The 24,755-nt window shown below is 45.0% G+C and overlaps 3 protein-coding genes across 5 annotated transcripts; 2 read left to right on the plus strand and 1 right to left on the minus strand.

Moving 5' to 3' along the window:
- Nucleotides 1–511: 511 nt before the first annotated feature.
- On the minus strand, nt 512–3,705 carry LOC127316827 (ER membrane protein complex subunit 7 homolog). The gene is made up of 7 exons (XM_051347294.1): nt 3,491–3,705; nt 3,342–3,385; nt 2,281–2,389; nt 1,960–2,023; nt 1,761–1,877; nt 1,547–1,655; nt 512–883 (listed from the first exon to the last, which is right to left on the minus strand). Exons 1-7 carry the CDS (start codon nt 3,688–3,690, stop codon nt 795–797), a joined length of 732 nt encoding a protein of 243 aa, XP_051203254.1. The 5' UTR covers nt 3,691–3,705; the 3' UTR covers nt 512–794.
- A 146-nt stretch (nt 3,706–3,851) lies between these two features.
- On the plus strand, nt 3,852–11,605 carry LOC127316826 (phosphoenolpyruvate phosphatase). Its single transcript, XM_051347293.2, has 10 exons — nt 3,852–4,010; nt 4,894–5,098; nt 5,182–5,382; nt 5,666–5,777; nt 6,137–6,360; nt 6,583–6,721; nt 10,394–10,614; nt 10,774–10,895; nt 10,980–11,141; nt 11,228–11,605. Exons 2-10 carry the CDS (start codon nt 4,925–4,927, stop codon nt 11,307–11,309), a joined length of 1,437 nt encoding a protein of 478 aa, XP_051203253.1. The 5' UTR covers nt 3,852–4,010; nt 4,894–4,924; the 3' UTR covers nt 11,310–11,605.
- Nucleotides 11,606–16,513: 4,908 nt separating this feature from the next.
- LOC127316824 (probable sucrose-phosphate synthase 3) lies at nt 16,514–24,383 on the plus strand. Of its 3 annotated transcripts, XM_051347285.2 has the most exons (13): nt 16,514–17,017; nt 17,144–17,233; nt 19,201–19,403; nt 19,851–19,914; nt 20,096–20,794; nt 20,971–21,078; nt 21,199–21,330; nt 21,472–21,648; nt 21,995–22,048; nt 22,138–22,200; nt 22,301–23,005; nt 23,138–23,265; nt 23,786–24,383. In XM_051347285.2, the coding sequence occupies exons 1-13, from the start codon at nt 16,775–16,777 to the stop codon at nt 24,060–24,062; spliced, it is 2,943 nt and encodes a 980-aa protein (XP_051203245.1). In that variant the 5' UTR covers nt 16,514–16,774; the 3' UTR covers nt 24,063–24,383. The 3 variants fall into 3 exon arrangements, with proteins under 3 accessions (XP_051203245.1, XP_051203246.1, XP_051203247.1); XM_051347286.2 differs by lacking the exon at nt 16,514–17,017 and having other exon boundaries at nt 17,144–17,252; XM_051347287.2 differs by lacking the exons at nt 16,514–17,017; nt 17,144–17,233 and having other exon boundaries at nt 19,267–19,403; nt 19,785–19,914.
- Nucleotides 24,384–24,755: the final 372 nt, after the last annotated feature.

The following is a 24,755-nucleotide window of genomic DNA, read 5'->3' on the forward strand; positions in this document are numbered from 1 at the left end:
CCTAAAAAGACAACCAGGACATTATTCCTATTCATCTTTATACTCCATGTCATCGATCTAGGATAGACATACCGAGGTGAGGCCCAATCACATCTTGCAAGTGAGACACGTTATATCTTCACATGCTAAAAGTAGATGCTTTTGGAATATAGCACAACAGATTGACGTTTTCAAAAAAAGAGGAATAAATTCATAACAGATTGATAGGGCTGCAGGATGGACGAACCATAACAGATTGATAGGGTTTCCATGGACTCTACTTTCTTTCACAGACTACACAGCTAGTATCATTCATCATCAACAGAGTCAAGTTTGCACCTTCTAAATGTTACCAAGAAAACTAGCCATAAACCGGAGGAGTTGGACCATGAACTGGTCCTCATTTCTGTTCCGTTGAATACATTTATTTTCCTTCCGATAGGTGCCTGATAGGATACCTTATTTTTTCTAGTCCGATGAAGTTTGCGATTAACCACATGCCAGTATCTGGTATATCTTAGCGATAGTCAAATGACCCAACGAGGCACAAGATACTTAAATGGTTAAGAGATGGACACGTGAATTCGATGTGACCTATAGATCAATAATAACATGACTACATCAGCCAGATGTTTCAGGACTCAGAAGGTTCTGTGCTACAAAACTATTACATTTTTTTTTAGAATACAGTAAAAATGGGCAAAGGAGTTTCCACCTTGTCCAAGCCTCCCAGGAAAAGATAATTTGGCTTGAGTGTGAAGCAGTTCAGTACAGCACCACAAACTTAAACCGCACATTGTACCCATGTTCTACACCTAGCTGTTTGCTCTGGCCAGTAAACCAGAAAAGGATGGGACAGGTGAGTTCCTCATTTGTTCTTGAGCTTGCTTTATCTCCTCAGGATCTTCAAGTATAAAACACAAACAAAGTCAGGTATGAACAGGAATAGTGTCAGCGAAATATAATTACAAGGAAGTATTCATCGAATCATACATTTTACAGATCTGTAAGATAGATTACATCTCACTCTGTCAGTATGGACAGAAATACTATGCATAATGTAAAGTTAATTAGAGAAACAGAGTGCTATAAATAAAAGTGTCACTGCTACAAAATCATTGTATTAAAATGAAACAGGCAGCCCAGCCGCCCAGCATAAAAGCACTTAGCAGAAAACGATGGACTGCACATACAACAGCCCTCTGAATAGACAGATACTGCGTAGAGCATGTATTATCATAAAAGGGTTTCAGGAGCACAATACGCAAATGAGCAGGAGTTACTTTAATTTATTTTAAAACACTATTGCCGAACATGTCATTTCATGTTACTGTTCTGAATGGACGAACAAGAGCTAGGAAATGCCAGTTGAGCAACAAAGTTGAATATTATATCTTATACTGTATAAGTCTGTACGAGTTATGTGGTTCAGACTGACAGACTGCAGAGAACTCATTAAACATTAACCTTAATCTCTCAAGCTTCTACTTGGTTAATATTACGAACATGAAGTTTCTAGTTTTCTCTTGGGAGTGAAAGGTCTGTAATGTGCTTATGGGCCACATACCTATGTTCTCCATCATCTTGGGCATAACAAAGACCATTAGGACCATGAAACCAACCATCAAACCCATCGGGCTCTTCAGAAGTGACATAATGTTGAATGGCTCCCTCACCTGGGGAAAACAGATACAGATACATAAGTCTGTTCAGAAAGAATTTGATAACAGCAAGCAGTGAAGGTAACATGTAAACAAAAAAAAAACTATAGCATTAGAAACCTCATAGTACTGCTCTGCTTTCAGAGGTTCCAAAACAAGCTCATTTAGAACTCTTCTGTTTTCAGTCAATGCTGCTTGAATGTGTCCAGGATTCCTGGCACTGATGTCCACTCGAACCTATCACGCCACAGAATAGAGAATCAACTGTTTAGTGTCCATTTCGCTCATATTACAATGAAGTTGGCTAGTAAATACTTACTGGTGAAAAGAAGTATCCAAGTGAGGAGACTTCAATCAAATGAGTTCCGGCTGGCACGTTGTGGCTTAAGAATATTAGGTCAAGGAGTAACAGTAAGCTGATGCACATTGCCCGGGGATAACTAAACCTTTATACAAGTAGAATAAACTATAGTATCTTTTTTCGAAAAGAAAAGTATCCTCACATAAATGGAAATCTAAGACCATGATGCATCAGAGATAGGATTAAGTAGACATAATTTAATTAAGCAAAAATTCCCTCATAAGAGAAGTCGAAATAGATTTGGAGGCACATGGTATAACATTGTTTTTTGTAGGATACAAAGCAAAGTATCCGTCTGGCCTGGCGAATGTAACCTTCTGACCACCATTAAGTATCACTTTTGTGTTGGATGTCTTGGCTGGAAGACCAAAGCCCTTTGCACTTGCCGCTATAAACAGAACAAACAAAAAATAATATCAGGTCAACCTCGTAGGAGGAGATTAGTACCTTTCAGCTCCACAATTATGGAAACTTCTCTAAGGGCACTTCAAGGAGCAAAATGCAAGACCCTAAATCCTAATCAGTTATTTGGATAGCAAAGAAACAAAAATAGAACCCTGCCTCAGCAATTTAAATTCAGCTGAAATAATCTAGCACCGAAAATTCCCATGATTATCCACATGCTGAAATGCTGTCACTAAGAAATTAACCAGATCTGGTCAATAAAACATCACAGAACATTCATTCATTTTTGTGTTTCCAAGTACTCCCAGTAAACATTGGCTTGAATACTTATTGATTCTAGCAGAGGTAAAGAGAAAGGCATGTTGATTTGCTTGTGGGGGATCTGGACCGATCACACGTTCCCGCTCTCTCTCAACAAGAAACTACTGAATGTTTACATAGTTTCCTACGACAGTTGATTCTGTCACACAGAACAAAACGATGCAACAGCCTTGATCATAATTTCACCTCAGTTCACATTTCAAAGATGAAGTTGGATAACATAAGTTATTATGTATACTACCTTATCAGTGGCAGATGTAAGACAGAGAAGTAGTTCAAATTTCCTCCTAGCGTGGACTGGAACACATAGAGTTCAGCATCGACACACTTAGCAGTTAGCACAACTTGGATCACGCACCCATCTACAGATGACAAAGACAATTCTACCAAATCGTTCCCAGCCGAGCATAAAACTGAGTCGCGCTTACCCACCAATAAGTAATAACCCACACAATTACAGTTATATCAGCCGCATGTAATTCTGCATCACCCAGAGCTTACGCAGGCGCGATCCAAGCATAGCAACAGCCCAACAACAATACACGCATCTCGCGAACAAAACCGAACCGGATTCGTTCAAAACCCCGTGGGGCGGGCAGAGCCGGGGAACTAACCGTCGATCTTGATGCGGCCGGCGATGGTGTACCCCTCAGCGGATCTGCACCCACAAGGCGGGACGACGGCACGGCTGGTCAGCTAGAGCTCCCCGCCGATCGGATCACGGATGGAAAACGAGCGGAGGCGATTAGAGAGGAGCACCTACCCGGGCTGATCCGCCGCAGCCGCCGCGCCGAGGCAAAGCGCGGCCGCGAGGACGGCGAGGACGAGGAGGGCGCCGCGGAGGTGGCTCATCGTCGTCGCGGCGGAGGTCGTCGTCGTCGTCGTCGTCGAGGTCGCGGAGGAGTCAGACGAGACGAGAGAGGTTTTCCTCCGCTGCGGTTCGGCCTCGCCCGCCTTGTACATCTGGGCCTGGACCTGTAGGGCTTTACCTGGGCCGGGCCGTCGGGAGACCGCGGCCCACTCACGGAAACTAGGCTCACCGGTCAGAATACGCGAGGTGGGCCCGGCAGGCAGGGAGTGGGCCCCGCGCAACCAACCCTTTACGTACGAGCCGCTCTGTCAGTGGCACGCAGTCGTCTTCTTCCCCGGCTTGCTTGCCGCCACACGCTCCGACGCGGCGACGGCGAGGCCACGCCATCCATCTCCATCTCCGCCGCCGCCGCTATTCTCCACCACTCGGCGCTCGCTCCAGCGCCCCGCGCGCTCCGCACTCTCCGGCAGCGGTAAGCGAATCCCAGCCCATGTTCCTCTAGTCTCCCGCCTCATCCGGCCGCGGCCTCGCTCGGGACGGGGCGGCGGGTCAGATCCCGCGGGGTTCCCAAGTGTCCCCTCTTCGTATTTACGTTTTTTTTCTCTGTTAATTAGCGGGCGCGCTCGGTTGATTTCGCGGCTTGTTTAGCGTAGTGGGGTACTGGGGTGGCCTCGCCTGGGCTCGATTTGATGGCGTTGGGAGGTTGGAGGAGCGGGAGTTGCCCGGATCAGTGCCGTCAGTTAGCAGCCGACCGATCGGCGACGACCAGCATGAGGTAGGTGCGTCTGTATCCCAGGGTGGACCTGGCCGGAGTTGGTAGGCAGGGGAACAAGCGAGAGCTCATTGCCTTATTTTGCATCTGTGCTGGTGAGTGATTGTGCGTTGCGACTAAGGTTGTTTCGCAAGCAAGGAGATAGTGTCAGTTTCGAATTAGATCGATTGGCGGCTTTGCTTCGGATCTGCGAGCAGAGTTGACTGACGAGATATTTTATAGTACGTACGACATCAGGGTTGTTTGTTGTTCTTTTACCTGTCTGTCATGCACTAGCTAGTACTAATGCCATATCCACACAATGCTACCTTGTTCATGAATCTTATGTGTGTTGGGTGAATTTCGATGGACAGCCCGTGGTCAGAGTCACATGAATCTTGTGTGTGAACTTTTAGGCTGAGAGGGCATCACAGTTGTTTGTTCTGAACAAATTATGGGCGTGGGGCTTTGTTGTTCTTTTACCTGCCTCGACTCTCTGTCGTGTACCACTAGTGCCGTATCCACACTATTGGGAACTTTAATTGACACGTGTTAACAATCACATGAATCTCATACGTATTCTGTTTTGCAATTGGATTTCTAGGCTGAAGGGGCATCGCCGTTGTTTCGGACAAATGATGGGGTGGGGCTTGGTGGCGTTATTACTGCTACATGCTCTGTTATGTCTGGCCAATGGTGTCTACTCTGGCCGCACGAGTTCTTATGTGCGTGGAGAGTTCCCGTCTACTGATATACCTCTAGAAAGTGACTGGTTTGCAACTCCAAATGGTTACAATGCTCCACAGCAGGTATGGAACTTTGGTACTTAGGTATCAGTTCATTGTAGTGGTTCGGTTATGTACTCGGTATTCACTGCTTATCTGGTTGCCAGGTTCATATCACTCAAGGTGACTATGATGGAAAGGCTGTTATAATATCGTGGGTTACTGCATCAGAACCTGCCCCGAGTGAAGTGTTTTACAGTAAAGAAGAGAACCGCTATGATCAGAAAGCAGTAGGAGAAATGACAAATTATACATTTTATGACTATAAATCTGGATACATACACCATTGCCTTGTTGATGGCCTTGAGGTGATATACCTTATTTTTTATTTCCTTTATAGTTTGCATTATATTCTTATGCAATTTATCTGATGTACTGTTATAATAATTGTCCCTGCCAAACATGGCAGCTCAATCTGTATATTTTGGCATGATATCCACTGTACAAATTGATTATCTATTTCTTAGTATCGGTGGAGCATTCACCCTGAGTTAGTTTCTATCCCACTCAATGATGAAGATATTATGTTTGTATCTAACCCTGTACAGATTAGTTACAACACAAATTCTGAATTTTTGCCGTTGTTTGCAGTATAACACTAAGTATTACTACAAGATTGGAACCGGAGATTCAGCTCGAGAATTTTGGTTTCAAACACCGCCAGCAATTGATGCAGATGCATCCTACACATTTGGAATCATAGGTTTGCCATCTCTTATTTTATTACCTTTTGTTCATAGCATGTTGTCGTTGCATTACTTTGGATGTCTACAACATTTGCTGTAGCTAAGGACCTAGGTGCATGAATGGAAAATTTGGCTAGTTGGCTTTAGATTCATGCTTTTCCTTTTTCTTGTTAGCAGTACTCTAACAATTTTGCCCAAGTATTCATTCTCTCTCCCTTTCCAAATTCTCTAGTCTGTTGTGTTACTGCTAGGATAAAAAAAAAGAAAAAAGTGGTTATCAGATTTATCATATAGTAGGTGAGACATGGACTTAGTAATGCACTAATGCAGCGGTTCAAGCAGTTTGATCTCATTTGTTTCTGGCTCACTTTACTAGGCGATCTGGGGCAAACATTTAATTCCCTTTCAACGCTTCAACATTATGAGAAAAGTGGAGGACAAAGTGTTTTATTTGTTGGGGACTTGTCATATGCTGATAGATATGAACATAATGATGGCATTCGGTGGGATTCTTGGGGTCGACTTGTTGAACGTAGTACTGCATATCAACCATGGATATGGAATACTGGGAACCATGAAATTGAGTACAGGCCTGATCTGGTATGTTCTCAATCTGTGTGTAATTATGGCTGTGCAATTTCATACTCTACCACGTCTATATGCTTAAAACCTTTTAGCCTTTGTTCAGAATAGAGTTGTTTTTTTATTCGAACAATGAAGCCTTTTTTCCGAGTAGAGTCGGGTTTCTATTCGAGCATTTAATTAACTGAGCTTGCCCTTGTCACTTCTTAACTCTGATCTTAATCATATTTGATATTATAGGGAGAAACTTCTACATTTAAGCCATATCTTCACAGATATAGAACACCATATCTGGCATCGAGTAGCAGCTCCCAAATGTGGTATGCAGTCAGGCGCGCATCTGCTCATATTATCGTGCTCTCTAGCTATTCTCCATTCGGTCAGTTTCCTTTTCCTGCTTGCTTTGTTTTGTTTTTTCTGCCATTAAGTTTCTGATAGTGTTGGATAAAGTCCCTGTACTGTTGTCTCTGTGGAGGCTGCTGCACATGGTCCTGTGGAGGACTGGCTGCAGCATACATGGTCCTTGTGAAGGACTGCTGTTAGGATAGGAAAGTATCTTTGACTGCCTTTTAGGGGCATCAAGGACTGGCAGTTAGCAGCACCCTTGACTGCTTTTAGGGGCATCAAGGACTGGCAGTTAGACTAGCATCTTAGCATATTCGTGGCTGGCTAGCAGCTATATATCTGTATCCTCAACCCTCAGTCTGGCATGGCATTGTGTGAGATGTGTGAGAAATAAACCAACGAAAATTGCCCCAACTCTCCTAGTGTCATCCTCTTCTTCATGAAAGTGAGGCTAGAGATACTAACAAGTGGTATCAGAGCAAGGTTGTCTTGCAGCCTGAGCATCTCCTGCTCCTCCCCTTCACAGGGAAGGGAGCAGCCCCAACCAGTAGCAGCCTCAACTGCCCCTGGTTACTTCCCTCCGTCCGGATTGTCGAGCAGCAGCTCGTCGGAAGCAGCGCTCAGCCCCCCAGCAGCGAGCCATGTCCGACGGCCACTCTCAGCACACGGCTACCTCCAGCACGCGGCGTCGGCAGGAGGCCGATCGCGCCGCGACAGAGGAGCGTGAACGAGTGGCCGCGGCAGCCGCTGCGGCGACAGCAAGGGCATCGAGGCTGGCAGCGGCGGAGCTGGCAGCAGCCAGAGCGGAGCTAGAAGCAGCAGAAGCAGCGGAGGCAGCACGTGCAGCGGCGGCGGAGGTCGAGGTGCTGCGCGGCAGCGCCAACGGCTCCGTTTCTGCTGATGGCAGCGTCGACGCAGTGGCGCCACAGGCGGCGCAGCGGGCAGCGCAGTGGGCAGCCGAGCACACCCGCGCACCTCGGGATGGCGCTCCCAGAGGAGGCGCGCACGACGGTGGCGGCTGGGATGACCAAGACCGCGGCCTCTACGGGGTCCGGACGGTGGTCAGGGATGTTGGTCCCGGTGTTGGGTGGCCTACCCTCACCAAAACCAACTACGTTGAGTGGCCCGCGATCATGAAGATCAGGCTCCAGGTGCGGCACATGTGGGAGGCAGTCCACGACGGCGACGTCGACCATCATGAGGATCGACGGGCGCTGGACGCCCTCATCGCCGGAGTCCCGGCCGAGATGCACTTCTCGCTCTCCCACAAGCAGACTGCCAAGGAGGCTTGGGACGCCATCGCCGCGGCACGCATCGGCAGCGACCGTGCTCGCAAGTCCACACTGCAGGCACTTCGCAAGGAGTGGGAGAACCTGGCCTTCAAGCCAGGTGAGGACGTTGATGACTTTGCTCTCCGTCTTAACACTCTACTGCAGAAGATGGTGCAGTTCGGCGATGACGCCTACGACGAGGAGAGAGCTGTCGAGAAGCTCTTTCGCTGCGTCCCCGAGAAGTACAAGCAGATGGCTCGCTCGATCGAGTCCCTGCTGGACCTCTCCACCATGACGATCGAGGAGGCGATAGGTCGCCTCAAGGTCGTCGACACCGATGAGCCACAGTCTTCGTCGGGGCCCATCACCACCGGCGGGAAGCTGCTCCTCACTCGGGAGCAGTGGGATGCTGGCCACGGCGACAGGAAGAAGGGGGAGCCTTCTTCCTCGACAGGCGGCCGCAAGCCCGGCAAGCCACGCAAGGCGCGGAAGGATGGCCATGCCAAGGCGCAAGGTGATGCCGACAGAGGCGCTGCCGGCAAGCCCAAGCCGGCAAAGGACAACGCCTGCCACAACTGCGGCAAGCTTGGTCACTGGGCCAACGAGTGCCGACAGCCACGACGTGGCCAAGCCCACGTCGCACAGGCGGGGGAGGAGGAGCCAGCTCTGTTCATGGCGCATGCCAGCATCGAGCTGTCTCCAGCGGCACCGACCGCAGCGGCTCTCCACCGTACCACTCTCCTCCACCTTGACGAGCCGAAAGCACACGCCCTTCTCGGCTTGCTCCGGCAACGACAAGACTGGCGGGTGGTGCCTCGACACCGGCGCCACCCACCACATGACCGGTCGACGGGAGTTCTTCGCCGACCTTGACTCCGACGTGCGAGGCTCCGTCAAGTTTGGGGATGCCTCCGCCGTGGAGATTAAGGGTGTCGGCTCCGTCACCTTCACCGCCAAGACTGGAGAGCATTGGCTGCTCACTGGTGTCTACTACATTCCTGCGCTGAGGAACTCCATCATCAGCCTAGGACAGCTGGATGAGAACGGCTCGAGCGTGCTGATCGAGCATGGGACCCTACACATCTGGGATCGCCATCGTCGCCTTCTTGCCAAGGTAATCAGAGGTGCAAATCGCCTCTACGTCCTTGACGTGCAGGTGGCACAACCCCTCTGTCTCGCTGCTCGTCAGGACGACGAGGCATGGCAATGGCACAAGCGCTTCGAGCATCCTCACTTCGAGGCCATGAAGCGTCTCAGTGACACGGAGATGGTGCGAGGCCTGCTGTGCCTCGACCATGTGGAGCAGTTCTGCGACGTCCGGGCGAGCTTCGGAGCCAAGGAGAGGCTCGAGCTCGTGCACAGTGACTTGTACGGCTCGGGATGGCTCAGCGCTCCCACAAGACGATGTACAAGACTTAGGGGGAGAATGTTGGATAAAGTCCCTGTACTGTTGTCTCTGTGGAGGCTGCTGCACATGGTCCTGTGGAGGACTGGCTGCAGCATACATGGTCCTTGTGAAGGACTGCTGTTAGGATAGGAAAGTATCTTTGACTGCCTTTTAGGGGCATCAAGGACTGGCAGTTAGCAGCACCCTTGACTGCTTTTAGGGGCATCAAGGACTGGCAGTTAGACTAGCATCTTAGCATATTCGTGGCTGGCTAGCAGCTATATATCTGTATCCCCAACCCTCAGTCTGGCATGGCATTGTGTGAGATGTGTGAGAAATAAACCAACGAAAATTGCCCCAACTCTCCTAGTGTCATCATCTTCTTCATGAAAGTGAGGCTAGAGATACTAACAGATAGTTCCAAGCTCTTGGCCTTGGTCCAGAGCCTGGGTCAAGCAGGTTTAAAACTCGTCCTTTAAAAATTGTATATCAGAAATTGAAGCCAATAATTGTTCATGTAGAATACCAGAGAAATTAAGACTTACTTGCTATTTGTTCTGTTGATACATGAATCTTTTACCATATATCGCTACACAGAGACTGATAGTTAGAACTTAGCGATATAAAAGATGTGTCTAATTTCATTCAAAGTCTGAAAATGTATTAAACCATTTTTGTTCTTCTAGAGACACCTTCTCTGGGGTATAACTGTAAGACATTGTTCGAATTTGTAGTTACCAGATGAGTGGTCCTTACGCGTAGTACTATATGGTTAGGGTTCACACGTTCACTGTGGACCACTTCTTTTGAATTCCGCTGTAAACCTGAACCCTGTACCTAAATCGGTTCAGATTTGGTGTGAACTGCTATGCCAAACGATTGACGACCACTAGTAATATCTGTACACTGACAACATGTTCTGACCATATATTATATTTTAGAAGCATGCATGATTGGACAGCTGGATGTTCTAGACAGTTGAAGATTTTGTTGATTATTCTTATTCTGATACAAGTATGTTTTGTGACTTGCATGTGGTATTTATCAGTAAAATACACTCCTCAATGGATGTGGCTGAAGGGTGAACTGGAGCGCGTGGACAGGGAGAAGACACCCTGGCTTATTGTTCTCATGCATTCTCCTATGTACAACAGCAATGATGCACATTATATGGAAGGGGAAAGTATGAGGGCTGCTTTCGAGGAATGGTTTGTCAAGTACAAGGTGGACTTGGTATTTGCAGGCCATGTCCATGCTTATGAGAGATCGGTAAATCCCTTAGTCCATTCTTGATCACAGACTACTCCTTGATGAATAAATTGCTGAATGTTGTCTGAAATTTCTTTGATCTTTCAGAGAATTAGTCGTACCCTAAGAGCTTTGAGTGTTGATTTCTCAATATACTTATTCTGAATGAACTGCATGCAGTATCGTATATCCAATATCAAGTACAACATCACATCAGGAACTCGGTACCCAGTGCCAGACAATTCTGCTCCTGTATACATAACAGTCGGAGATGGAGGCAACCAGGAAGGACTTGCATCGAAGTAAGAGCAAGACACTATTGATTAGATTGTGTTCGTTGCACTCGTGCAGTGCTTGCTCATTTGGTCAATCTCTGAATGTTGCAGGTTTAACGATCCGCAGCCAGACTACTCCGCGTACAGGGAGGCCAGCTATGGCCATTCGACTCTGGAGCTGAAAAACAGGACGCATGCCGTCTACCAGTGGAACAGGAACGACGACGGAAAGCACGTGCCTGCGGACAACGTGGTGTTCCATAACCAATACTGGTGAGCGCAGTACTTGATACGGCGACTGCTGCTCTTGTAAGTTGTAATAATCTACCGTTGTGTTTCTAACTAGGAATGTTTGGCAGGGCAAGCAACACGCGCCGCAGGAGGCTGAAGAAGAGCCACCTGCGCTACGAGAGCCTCGAGGACCTCATGTCCATGCTCTAGGACCTGTTCTGGCAGGACGTTTGTAGCACAAGATAGCGCTGTTGCTTTGCTTGTGTACCTGGTGCCTTACAAAGCAGCCTTGGTTGTGCAAGACGGATTATCAGATTCGGTGCCAAGGAGGCGTACAGAAGTCTGTGGAGTTCCATTATTGCAAGTGTGCTGAGAAATTGGTTGTCACACATGTAAAATTTCACGATTATAGGATAGCCACTGTATGGCCAATTGGATTGTTCAATTCAATACATTTGAATAACTAAGTTGATGCCGTGAATGAAAAATCATCCTAATTCCTTCGACCTTGGCAAAGATCCCCCGACAGCAACGGCGACTGGACCTCGCCGTCGTCCTCGCTGCTGAGCCGACGTGGACGCACGGCGGCGATAAGAAACCGACGGCTGCATGAGGTCAAGCGAACCCATTGTTAAAGCCCAGCTGCCCAGCTTTATTACGAGGATCTGATCAGGAGTCGACAGTGATGCTGCTGGTGCCGTGGTTTTCGGCATCTTAAATTAATTAAATCGGTGCCTCTGCCGTGGCCGACATCGTTGTCCATTGGTGCCGTGCGTTCCATCTGAAGCGGTTGGATCGTACAGTCGAATTCATAAATCGATGTCGACCTGGGCTTCCACGTCACTCATGTCTGGATACGGATGCTACTGTAGCAACATGCCATGATGAAAACGGATCTAATCGGATTGAATTTCGTTGTTAGCATGTTCTGTACCATATCCTCACGATGGATTTGGAGCGAATCGGGTAATTACCGGTTACATATTTAAATCCAAAACTATGAGACTGCGGATTTGAAGCGAACTCATGACGGAAACATAAATAATCAGCAAACCATATAACTAAACATAATTGATGAAATGAGTTCGATGGAACATTTATATTAGATAGAGTGACTATGTATGTGAGCTATGTTTAATGTATGAACTTGGCAGCTCACCAACTCCTAGGTATGCTCTATTAGCTTTGACCTTTTGGATCAAAATCGAACTATTTTTGATAAAATGATACCAAATAATCTTAAATAATATTTGGATACGGATATTCAAGATGCTTTTCGGCATACGGTATCAGATGTCGAGTTCAAAATCGAATATCCTTATCCTTTGGACTCCTTTAAACCGGATATAGATTCTCTAAAATGACCCCGAAATAGTGCGTAAAGTATCATATTCGTTCCACAACGATCACACACAGGAGCATGATTACGCTACATGTAACAACGAGTGTTTGACAAAATCAAAACCGTGGACGTGGACGACTGCGTAATCCGTCTTTGACACAAGACAACGTCCATGTTAAAAAGTCCAGCTCCTCCCCGCCCCGGACGAGCGAACAATAATATTCCGCCAGGATAAGATCGCCCACCCCGGCAACCGCATGGTTAGGTCAGAGCATAGTTAATTTGACATGGAAATGAGAGTCAAATCTACAATCTAGATTACCCGACGTGAGCTTCTTTAACCACGAATTTGGAGTTGGCCTGCCGACGACGAGGATGATGAAGACGAAGGCCACGACAACGAGGAGGATGGCAGCCAAGGAGACACCCTCTTTGTCAATGGCGTTGCTCCAGATGTGGCGGTGGACCCGGTGATCCAGCCACCGGACCTCACGGGGGACGAGGCCTTCGAGTTGGCCGTCGCCCAAAGCGAGTTAGAGGAGCTCGGCCGGTGGAATGGCCTCGCCGTCCAGTTGTGCGAGTCCACCCTGGCTCAGGGTGCGCCGATGCCTCCTCCGATCACGCCACCGCACGCTCCATCGCCTCCACCCGCTACGCCGCCGGCCCAACAGGGCACTCTCTACTTACCATGGGTGTGGGCGCCTCCAGTTGTGGTCGTCATCGAGCACGATGACCAGCAATAGGTGGATTATTTGGATAAAAATATATCAGATAAATTTAAATTATTTTTGGACACGGATATTGAGGGTGCTATTTGGGATACGGTATCCGGTGTCAAGTTTGGAATCAGATATCCTTATTCATTGGACTCCTTCAAACCGGATATATGTTCTCTAAAACGGACGCCGAAATGGTGCGAGAAGTATCATACTCGTTTACTCCGTACCCCTGCATCTTATAAGATAACTAAGATTTCAGCATTCATACACAACGATCACACAGGGGCATGCTTACGCGCTACGTGTAAGTTGTAACAACGAGTGTTTGACAAAATCAAAACCATTGACGTCGACGACTGCGTAATCCGTCTTTGACAAGGCACCGTCCATATCAATCGCCCAGCTAGCTCCTCGACGTTAATATTCCGCCGAGCAGGATAAGATCGCCCACCCCTGGCAACTGCATGCTGCCCAGTTTAAAAAAGAGAGTCAGAGCTAATCGGATTCTACAAATGTAGATCAGCAATGCCTTGCTTTGGCTTTAGCACTCCAGCTAGGACAGCACCTGATCGGGCTGATTCACCCAATGATCGATGAGCGGGGAAATGTTGACAACCTGATCGTCGCTTGGTGCCCACCAATGGTTGAGTGAGATAGGCCGCCGTCCTGTGGCTGTGGCGTAAACAAACGGCAAGTGGAGGGTATATCGCTCCATCTAGCGAGACCGGCCACCAGACGGCGACGGGTGATGATGATGATTAGTTGGAACTGGAAGCCTTTGGAGGTTGCCCATTCTATCCGCTGGCGCCATTCCTTCCCTCTTGGTGCGAATTTTGAATTTTAAAACTTGCTAGCTAACTCAAAATAGTTTATATCCTCACGAATTAACTCAACGACAGCACGAGGAGTAGCAGATTTTGGCTCGAAGGTTCGCCTATTTCGCTGTTTCCACATGGACTTCAAATTCAGAAGTTAGCACATTGAACTTATTGTTTCCTAGTCTATGTTTAGCTTAAGGCCGTATTAGGTCGGAACTGCAAACATGGCATCAGATGAACCCGGGTTTGTTGAATGTCGTATGATGCCACATGCTACTAGGCTCCCTTAAATCGTGGGGTGGTTCGGATCGGTGGGAGGTGGGAACAATATTAGGGTTCGTGGGATTCAATTGAGAGAGAGGGAGAGTGGGGCCGAAAAGGACACCCCTAAATTGCAAACAAAAAGCTAGATTGGTGTTCCACACAATCACCCATAAATGCAAGTACATGGTTAATCCGCAGTTTGCGATTAACACCAGAGCCATTAAGGAAGAGACTTTCCCTTCCACCACTCGGTAATCCCTGTTTGGATAGGGGCTTAAGGTAATTAAAAGAGATCGGATCAACTAGTTTGGTGTGCCAACTTCAGAGGTTTATAGTTTATGGTTCGATTTAGCTAACCACTTTGAGTTGAAGGTTCAAATTGTTGAATATAATTGCTTAGTCTCTTCCATCTGCAATTTCACGTGGTATCAGACGTACAAGGTCGTATGTTAAAATCCTAGTCAACACAGTATTAAAATAAATATTTGCGGCATCCCTAAAAAAATGAACAATACACGTCTAAGGTCCGTGCGAGATTTAAAAAAAATACCCACCAGGTTAGACATGAGGGGAGTTGACGAATATAATTGTTTAGTCCCTTTTAAGAGATCGTTCCTTTGGTTAAACAGACTAGAGCAGCATGCTATTGGACACAAATAAACTTCAATATTTGCAACTAGTCAAAGTAGTATATAAGAAGTGGAACCCTCTGCCCGGTATGAATACATTCCCCATCTGTACTACTCCATATATCTACTCTATCATTGTATACTTCCACACTGCATTTTAGGCTATCTAGGATGGGGTGACTAGACGATACGTACGCGCCCTTTGGAGCCACGAAAGGACGAACCTAACACCAGCCAATGAAATGAAGTCAGCCACTTTGCACTTTTTTCTGGTAGTTGCATGACACGACGGTACCGGTATGACATGGCCTCCCATAAAAGCCTAGTTGCCCATCATAGTTTTGAAGAATAGTATCGATCACGTCTACCAGTTATTTGCTTGCGTTTCCATTTTCTACCGGGACATGGCCTATTGGCCTGCCACTGAGGACGGTGTTGGTCTTACCTGGAATTAGAAATGTTTCCAAGTCCGCCCACGTACGCCAGTGCAGCAAGGTTCCAACAATTAGAATCGGTTGATGGAGTGTCACGTTATCAGGTGAGGTTTTGCACGGATTGTCATCTCAGACGTTGGAGGTCCTGGTCAAGCACACGATTACATAAACCAACATTCAAAATAAATAAATAAAATGATAACAACACATAAACCAACATTTAAGAATAAATAAAGTCATTTAGAGAGGAGTAATACTACTATTTAATTGTTTACAGTAATGCATAGAGGAAATTAAATGACCCATCTCCAAAATGACTCTCCAAAATGACTTTTCCTACAAGGCTGTCGTTGCAAGAAAATAAAATAGGTGAAGTCTAGAAATTGAATGATGCAAGTGCCTTTCTCTTTTAAAGGAGTGTTGGCAAGCCACCGACCACGAACACATCACATCAATGTAATTTCTTTCTTTCATGTCGATGGAAACCTATAACCAGAAACCGACCAAAATTTTCTTTTGATAGTGTAGATACACCTCGGAAATAAAACCGATACATCGACGTGTCTTCGTCTTAATGTCATCATTTAAGGACATGAAAGGAACACGGTTTCAAGTGGGAAATGTATTGTTTTAAAATAATAAAATCACCTTTCTTAATTTCATTGTGTATGGAAAGGAACACACGGAACTAATTAAATGACCCCTCTCCAAATGACTTTCCCTACAAGGTAGGGAACATCTTTGCAAACTTCCCTGCGACCACGGTTGTCGACCCAAGAAGAAGGAAATTTTAAAAAGCTCGAAAGTTTCACCGACACAAGCGTCTTTTTTTCCAGGACGAAACAAAATGCGAGTGTTTGGATTTGAACTGTTAGTTTCTGTTAAATTAATGTCTTTTAATTATAAAAGAAACCAACTGATGCAACAAGCGTGAAAATACTATTTTTTGCGCGTCCGGCCGCCCAACATACATCGAATCATTGTAATATCCTCTCTTTCATGTCGACAGAAACCTACGACCAGAACCCAATTAAATTCCATCGTGACAGAAGTACACGCACACCTCAGAAATAAAACCGCGACGCAGACATATTTCAGAGGAATGTAGTTTCTAGAAGAGGAAAAAAGTTAAATAAATATATATTTTTTAAAAGATAAAACTACCATATTTAAGTTGTAGCTAGTGTGCACGGGGAAGGAAGGAAGCCCACGGATTTGGGCTGCCACGAGATCCCCGCCGTCCGATCGGGATCGGACGGCCGAGATCGCCCGCAATCCTAGCCCATCTCCCAGGCTCCCACCTTTTCCTGTTGGGAGTAATTGGTTCGGCGTCGCCACCACCTCTTCCTCCTCGCCACCACTCCCTGCGGTTGGCTTCCCACCCCCAACCCCATTCGCCGCCGCCCGATCGCCGCCACCGCCGGCGCGCGCGCGCGGCTCCGGCGGCGAAACCTCCTCCTAGTCCGAGCATGGTGGGCGGGATGTGCGGGAACGACAACTGGATCAACAGCTACCTGGACGCCATCCTCGACGCGGGGAAGGGCGCCCCGGGCGGAGGCGCCGGGCCCGGCGGCGGCGGACGCGGGGGCGGGGCGGGAGACCGGCCCTCGCTGCTCCTCCGCGAGCGCGGCCACTTCTCCCCCGCCCGGTACTTCGTGGAGGAGGTCATCACCGGCTACGACGAGACCGACCTCTACAAGACGTGGTCGCGCGTACGTTGTTCCCCTTCCTTCGCGACAACCCCGCGGATTTTTTTCCTTTTCTTGCTCGCTACCTCCATCCGGCGGGGTTCGCGGCGGCGCCTCGTTGGTTTCTGACCGATCCGTGCGTGGGCGCAGGCGAACGCGATGCGGAGCCCGCAGGAGAGGAACACGCGGCTGGAGAACATGACCTGGAGGATCTGGAACCTCGCCAGGAAGAAGAAGGAGGTGTGCCTTTTCGCTTTCGGTTCGTTTCTTACTTTTCCTTCGTGCTGGCTCTACGGTTTTCGGTGTGGTGGGAGGGCTTGGTAAATTATGTGTTCAACTGCAAGCCATGGTGAAGTGGAGCGTTGGGTTAGATTAGTGTGGGTTTTTTTTTTCCTGGGAAGGAAGGACTAAAGGCTGGATTGATCTGTGCGCCAGGCTCTGTTCGAATTGATCTGTCACCCTTCTCAATGATCTCATGTACCACCCAGAAGTACCACATGAATGTGATAGCTTTCATTTCAGTGATGTTAGGTAGATTCTTGCCTCATCTGATTACTGAGTTATGATGGGACAAACATATCGCCGCACCCGTGAAATTGTGTGCGCAGTTGGGCAATTTTTTTCCGAGAATGTCAACATTTTTAATGTTTCCTGTCAGTGTCACTTGGTCTCTGGCTCTTCATCTCTTTCCCTGCCTACTTTCTCAGCTCACCAAGAATCTGCTTCGTAATCTGAAAGAAGCTAGCATAGATATTACAGTTGCTGGAACACGGTGAATAATCAGTATCTACTGGTTTCACGAACAGCAGAGTCGGCCATGCTGCACCCCAGATATGCGTACTGACCAATTGTCCAAATGCAGTCTACCTTTGCCTCCAGTAGTAGCAGATCAAGTAGATGACAAATGCTGTGAAAGAGGTCGTTGAAGACTAGCATGACGGCAATATAGATTTAGTTGGATAGATCGTCGCACCACTGCTGGAATCATGAAAAATAAAATGGCGCTGATGTTGGAATAATCTCCTTTTTGGGCGCAAATTACGCAGTAGCATGTATCCAATTTGTTCATAGAGTGTGGACAGGTGGGTGTTCTGCTGTGCATTCAGAAAGGGGCCTTTTTTCTCAAATAGAGTCCGATATGCTTACAAGTGGACTGAACATCGTGGTTTGGTAGTATTTTCAGACCCATTCAGGTTATTTCGGGTACTGAAATACAGATAGCCTTGCATATTTGTCAAAAGATGATTTTTTCCATTGCCCCTCAAAAAATTTCTTTGGTTTACACATGAATCTTACAGATTTCAGTTTCTTTTCAAGCCACACATATGCTCACATCCACATTTAGTTCTTGTCCATTCACTATCCACTCTCTAATTGAGCCGATGAAATGTTTTCTTATGTGGTGCGAAAAGTTAAAAACCACGCATACTTAAAAAAGCATTTCCAGACCGGCAGTACCAAACTCACATATCCTGACTAAAAGGTCTACATTCTGGAACCCTTCAGAATATACCTTCCCTGTTCCTGACAAGGAAGCAGATTCCTGGAGCTCCATTGGCACCTGCAAACCAACCATCTTGCTTTCCTGAATTTCCATTGAAGCTCTGTTAGCAATTTCCATTTGCCTCGTCTTAAGCTTGTCATAGGACAAATCGCTCATATGATAATATTGTTATTATAGGAACCAGCTAAAATCAAAATGAGGTGGACCGCCTAATCAACAAGGATACTATGCAGAGGCAAATGCTGGATAAAACTGATTTATGAAAACACTGCATGTATGTAAAGCTGTGTGTTCAATCTGCATGAAAAGGCGACTGATGTGTGTTGCTACTGTCAGTCACTCTTTCATACATTTTTGGTACATAACATGTTCATATGTAATAAGCAGGATTTCTTGCTGTAATTGTAATTTGCAACAATGTATTTTTTTGTTGGGTTGACCAGGAATTATCACTACAGGGCTGGATTTAAAATGTCGCAACATGTTAAGATAATATAATTGTCCTATTGGGGTTTCACAGTATCAAGGTGTCATAATTTAGACAAATCTAAGACATGTTTCATGGGACGGAGGGAGTTTTTTTCTTCCCTTTTTAGTGTCAGAATTTAACCCTTCTTCAGTAATTACATTCTTACTCACATTTATACTTCATGCTACCGTCTTTCATATCCCTTCTTTATTACCTAATTCTTCTGGTACCCAGGCTGAAGAAGCCAACCGTTTGTTAAAACGTCGCCTAGAGACAGAGAAGCCACGGACTGATGCCGCTGCAGAAATGTCTGAAGATCTCTTTGAAGGAGAAAAGGGAGAGGATGCTGGTGATGCATCTGTTGCCTACGGTGACAGCTCAGCTTCAAACACACCTAGGATCAGTTCCATCGACAAGCTATACATAGTGTTGATCAGGTATGGACTAGTTTCCTTGACTTCATGTAGTATTTTCTAGGCATACGTGCAATGTAAGAAAAGTTGATAATCACCGTTTAATCTGCAGGCGATTAATTCATTATGCTTTGAGCTATTATCATATCCGATGCAAATAACCTAACACAGCTAGTGGGAAGATCTTTGTCCTATTACCTGTATTCTGTATACTATCATGCACCAAGACTTATTTCATTTGGCCATTCTTTAGCAATGGATGATGAATAATGATGTAAAAAACATAACCTTTGACAGATTTAGCCTACTTACTGTTAATACAACCAATAGACTCAGAATTGCTGGTACCACCTCCTGTAGTCTTGCTTTTATTCCCTACTTTGATATATATGATGCAATTTGCAGGTTTGCCAGTATTGTGTGTTAAAATGAATCTCCCGTTTAATTCCTTTGTGATGTATTATACTGCAGCCTTCATGGCCTGGTCCGTGGTGAGAACATGGAACTTGGCCGGGATTCAGACACTAGTGGGCAGGTATTCTTGCTGCATATACTGAAGTACACGTGCATTTCTCCCAAGCATGAATAACTTGACCTTATCCTTTAGTTAATTGGGAGTAGCTATTACTTTCATTTGACCTTCTAAATATGCCCAGCAACAAAAAACAGCATATAATGATACAATTTCGTTTGCTCTAATGTGTGCCGATTAATAGGTCAAATATGTTGTGGAACTTGCTAAAGCATTGAGTTCATGCCCTGGAGTATACCGGGTTGACCTGTTGACAAGGCAAATATTAGCACCGAATTATGATCGTGGATATGGTGAACCATCAGAGACACTGTTGCCAACAAGCTTCAAGAATTTTAAACATGAAAGAGGAGAGAACAGTGGTGCGTATATCACCAGAATACCATTTGGACCAAAAGACAAGTATCTAGCTAAAGAACAGCTCTGGCCTTATGTTCAAGAATTTGTTGATGGTGCACTCAGTCATATAGTGCGCATGTCGAAAACCATAGGTGAAGAAATCGGCTGTGGGCATCCAATGTGGCCTGCTGCGATTCATGGCCATTATGCCAGTGCAGGAGTAGCTGCTGCTCTACTATCTGGAGCACTTAATGTTCACATGGTATTTACAGGCCATTTTCTTGGGAGAGATAAGTTAGAAGGGCTTCTCAAGCAAGGGAAACAGACAAGGGAAGAAATAAATATGACATACAAAATAATGCGCCGCATTGAGGCAGAGGAACTGTCTCTTGATGCGTCTGAAATAGTGATTGCAAGTACTAGGCAAGAGATAGAAGAGCAATGGAACTTGTATGATGGTTTTGAAGTCATGCTTGCAAGGAAACTTCGTGCAAGAGTCAAGCGTGGTGCAAACTGCTATGGTCGTTACATGCCTCGTATGGTTGTGAGTACACTATATACTTTGTAACTTTGATATGTGGTGGAATTATTGTTCGAGAAATCCTGGTGGATGTTTTTTTTCATACTTTGGTAGTTAGCAACTTAACATCAGCTGTCATTGCCATCCATATTTTCTGTAGCATTCTAATATTCATTAACTTTGTTTTTATTGCTCTGCAGATAATTCCTCCAGGTGTTGAATTTGGCCATATGATTCAAGATTTTGATATGGATGGTGAGGAAGATAGCCCATCACCAGCATCCGAAGATCCACCTATTTGGTCTGAGGTGGCAAATTTTTCTTAAGAAGTTCACATATATTTTTCGATTTTGACTTACTACACTTATTATTTTAAGTTTATCCTGCATTTTTAAGTCTACGTCCTGATAATTTGCATTTGATGACAGATAATGCGGTTCTTTACAAATCCTAGAAAACCGTTGATTCTGGCTGTTGCTCGTCCTTACCCAGAAAAGAATATTACAACGCTTGTGAAGGCTTTTGGTGAATGCCGACCATTGAGGGAGCTTGCTAACCTAGTAAGATAATAAACCTCATTATGATGTTCCGTATATACAATGTATAAATATCATGAATGAATGCATTGATTGCAATAGCTGCTAATTATCTGAAATACTTTTAACACTTTATTTCGTACTAACTTTTGATGTTGCATTCAGACTCTGATTATGGGTAACCGTGAGGCTATTTCTAAAATGAGTAATATGAGTGCAGCTGTTTTGACATCAGTGCTTACACTGATTGATGAATATGATCTGTATGGTCAAGTGGCATACCCAAAGCATCACAAACACTCTGAAGTTCTTGATATTTATCGTTTAGCGGCGAGAACAAAGGTATGTTGTTTCTGAACGTTAGGAAACAGTTGGTACCATTCTATTTTTTATTTTTTTTGAGAACATAACAGTTGGTGCCATTCTTTCCCTTGTTTTAAATACCTAGCTTCTGAAGTGTTTACATCTTTAATCCTTCATCTATATTGATCTATTTCTGGTAGTTAGAAACACACTACTGAAGTAAATCAAATTGTTCAAATGGCTGAGGGTCTTAATACCAGATTCTGTGAAGTTAAATGCTTACAGTAACAATTTTACTATATTGGGTAGATTTGGCAAGTTCTACTTTAGTACCCATATCCTGTACTATTTGTGTTGATGCTGATTGTCCATTGAACATATGCAGGGTGCTTTTGTAAATGTAGCTTACTTTGAACAATTCGGTGTCACCTTGATAGAGGTAATAATCATTAAAATCTAAATTCACTTTTGAGGTTACTAACCATTTCTGCATTCTAATTACCTCCAGTATGTTATCTGTGAGAGCAGGCGGCCATGCATGGTTTACCTGTAATTGCAACAAAAAATGGAGCTCCTGTTGAAATTCACCAGGTTCGCGCATAAACATTAACTTGATTTTGCAAGGAAAATCATATCAACTCATGGTTGGTATTAAGATTCCGAGGCTAATTTCTGATGAATGCTGATGCAGGTGCTGAACAATGGTCTTCTTGTTGATCCCCATGATCAGAATGCAATTGCTGATGCACTCTATAAACTTCTTTCTGAAAAACAACTTTGGTCAAGATGTCGAGAGAATGGGCTGAAAAATATACACCAGTTTTCTTGGCCTGAACATTGCAAGAATTACTTGTCAAGGATATTAACTCTTAGCCCAAGATACCCTGCTTTTGCAAGCAATGATGACCAAATTAAGGCTCCTATCAAGGGAAGAAAGTATATTGTTGTTATTGCCGTAGACTCTGCCAGTAAGAAAGATCTGGCCTTTATCATCAGAAATTCTATCGAGGCTACACGGACAGAAACTTCGTCAGGTTCAACGGGTTTCGTGTTGTCGACTTCCCTGACAATATCGGAGATACATTCTCTATTGTTATCCGCAGGGATGGTTCCCACTGATTTTGATGCTTTCATATGCAATAGTGGGAGTGATTTATTTTACCCTTCACAGACTGGTGATTCACCAAGCACTTCCCGCGTAACATTTGCATTAGACCGTAATTACCAGTCTCATGTCGAGTATCATTGGGGTGGAGAAGGTTTAAGAAAGTATCTAGTGAAGTGGGCTTCTTCAGTAGTGGAAAGGAGGGGCAGAATGGAAAAGCAAGTTATTTTTGATGATTCAGAACACTCCTCGACATGTTGCCTAGCATTTAGAGTGGTCAATCCAAATTATGTAAGTATTTTCATTCGAGTATCTTTTTCCTTTTGCTTGCATTTTATTGCGTGGAATGTTCAAAAGTGCATTGTTTTGTGCTATTCCTTTACGCAAGGGTTTCTAACTATCACTTGGCATGTCGTTTTGCAGTTACCACCTTTAAAGGAGCTGCAGAAGTTGATGAGAGTCCAATCACTACGTTGTCATGCTCTTTATAACCACAGCGCTACCAGGCTATCTGTAATTCCAATTCATGCATCACGGTCTCAGGCTATAAGGTTTTTCTCAGTTTCCTTCATGCATTTATCATTTTCTGAACTTCTGCACAATAACTGCAGCATTGTTGTGTGTGAAGTAGTTTTCAAAAATCTTGCATCAAATGTGATGTGGTTTTAACTTCCATTTTTTTGGCAACTTAACTTTGATTTGTTATCATCAATATTTTTCCACAGAAGATTAGACACATCGGTTTAGGAAAGAATTTAATCTATTCATTTGCTTGGGGATCCTAGCTAGAGCTGCGTCGTAAATTCATAAATGATGTGTAACTTCAAAATCGAGGAACAACTTGGGTTAGATTATCCTTGACCTGCTTTTTTTAAGAACATGGAATGCATAATAGATGCTGTTTGGTCCTATCTTTTGCTGCTACCAAAAACGGATCAGCAATAAGCAATAGGTAGCAATTGTTTTTCAGTGTTCTTGGGCTTGTTGAATTGATTTTTGTATTTCTCATATGTCCTAGACCTAGTGGCCTACATGCATATTGTCCCACTAACATTTTTTCTGCTCTTATAGGTACTTATCTGTTCGTTGGGGCATAGAGTTGCCAAATGTGGTGATTCTTGTTGGCGAAAGTGGTGACTCAGACTACGAAGAACTGTTTGGAGGTCTTCACAAGACGGTCGTGCTGAATGGTGAATTCAACACCCCTGCAAACAGAATCCACACAGTCAGGCGGTACCCGTTACAAGATGTTATCGCGCTTGATTGCTCCAACATCGTAGGAGTCCAGGGATGCAGCACTGATTGCATGAGGTCTACTCTAGAAAAGCTCGGGATACCGACAAAATGACACCAGTAGACATTTTTTTTGTTTTTTTTTTTTGTATACGATGAAAAGAAAGAACGATACACGTATAGCAAATGCATACCATCATTTCCATGCTTGATGGAAATACCAGTTTTGCCTATAAGTCATGTAGTATGTCTACTGTGTATGTGTGGTCCTCACCTGAGCTGTGAATAGCACTGAAATCCCATTTCCATGGAGACACTGGTATGCGGATGATTCTGAATGAACAACGAATCCAGGATAAGACAAACAAAGGTTGATGACATAACATAGAAAGCAACAAGGCTTTAATGTAAGATGTTGAACATTTTGTTTGGTTTATCCATTTTAGTTTATATCTAGTCTATTTTTATGTATAGTTTCACTCACTTTGGTTTATATCTAGTCTACTTTAAAAATATCTAAAACATCTTACATTGATGATTGATGCACAGAGGGAGTACTACTGAAGTTAAGCAAGCTTAGAATTCCCCTCTTCTTGAACTCATTTACAAAGAAAGCTTAGTGTGAGCAACTTACTGTTACTGAAAAATGGACATGTGATTCCTCTGCAACCTTCTCTATTCTTTTTTTTTCCCTTGCTTTACTAAGACTGCTTTGTGAATTGTGGTCAAGACCTTTCAGTCCGCATCTAAAAGTTGTGCTGCACTGTTTTGTGAAAATTGTGGTTAGGATATGTCATTCTGCAGTTAG

This window comes from Lolium perenne, chromosome 7 (assembly GCF_019359855.2).
Source record: "Lolium perenne isolate Kyuss_39 chromosome 7, Kyuss_2.0, whole genome shotgun sequence".
Lineage (NCBI taxonomy): Eukaryota > Viridiplantae > Streptophyta > Magnoliopsida > Poales > Poaceae > Lolium > Lolium perenne.

Coding starts and splice junctions, on each gene's coding strand:
- LOC127316827 (XM_051347294.1), bottom strand. CDS start 3,690: ATGTACAAGGCGGGCGAGGCCGAACCGCAGCGGAGGAAAACCTCTCTC. Junction 3,386..3,490: donor GCTGCGGCGGATCAGCCCGG/GTAGGTGCTCCT, acceptor TTGTGGGTGCAG/ATCCGCTGAGGGGTACACCA. Junction 2,024..2,280: donor CCAGACGGATACTTTGCTTT/GTATCCTACAAA, acceptor AATATTCTTAAG/CCACAACGTGCCAGCCGGAA.
- LOC127316826 (XM_051347293.2), top strand. CDS start 4,925: ATGATGGGGTGGGGCTTGGTGGCGTTATTACTGCTACATGCTCTGTTA. Junction 5,099..5,181: donor GTTACAATGCTCCACAGCAG/GTATGGAACTTT, acceptor TCTGGTTGCCAG/GTTCATATCACTCAAGGTGA. Junction 10,615..10,773: donor TCCATGCTTATGAGAGATCG/GTAAATCCCTTA, acceptor AACTGCATGCAG/TATCGTATATCCAATATCAA.
- LOC127316824 (XM_051347285.2), top strand. CDS start 16,775: ATGGTGGGCGGGATGTGCGGGAACGACAACTGGATCAACAGCTACCTG. Junction 17,234..19,200: donor TCGCCAGGAAGAAGAAGGAG/GTGTGCCTTTTC, acceptor TCTGGTACCCAG/GCTGAAGAAGCCAACCGTTT. Junction 19,404..19,850: donor CTATACATAGTGTTGATCAG/GTATGGACTAGT, acceptor ATTATACTGCAG/CCTTCATGGCCTGGTCCGTG.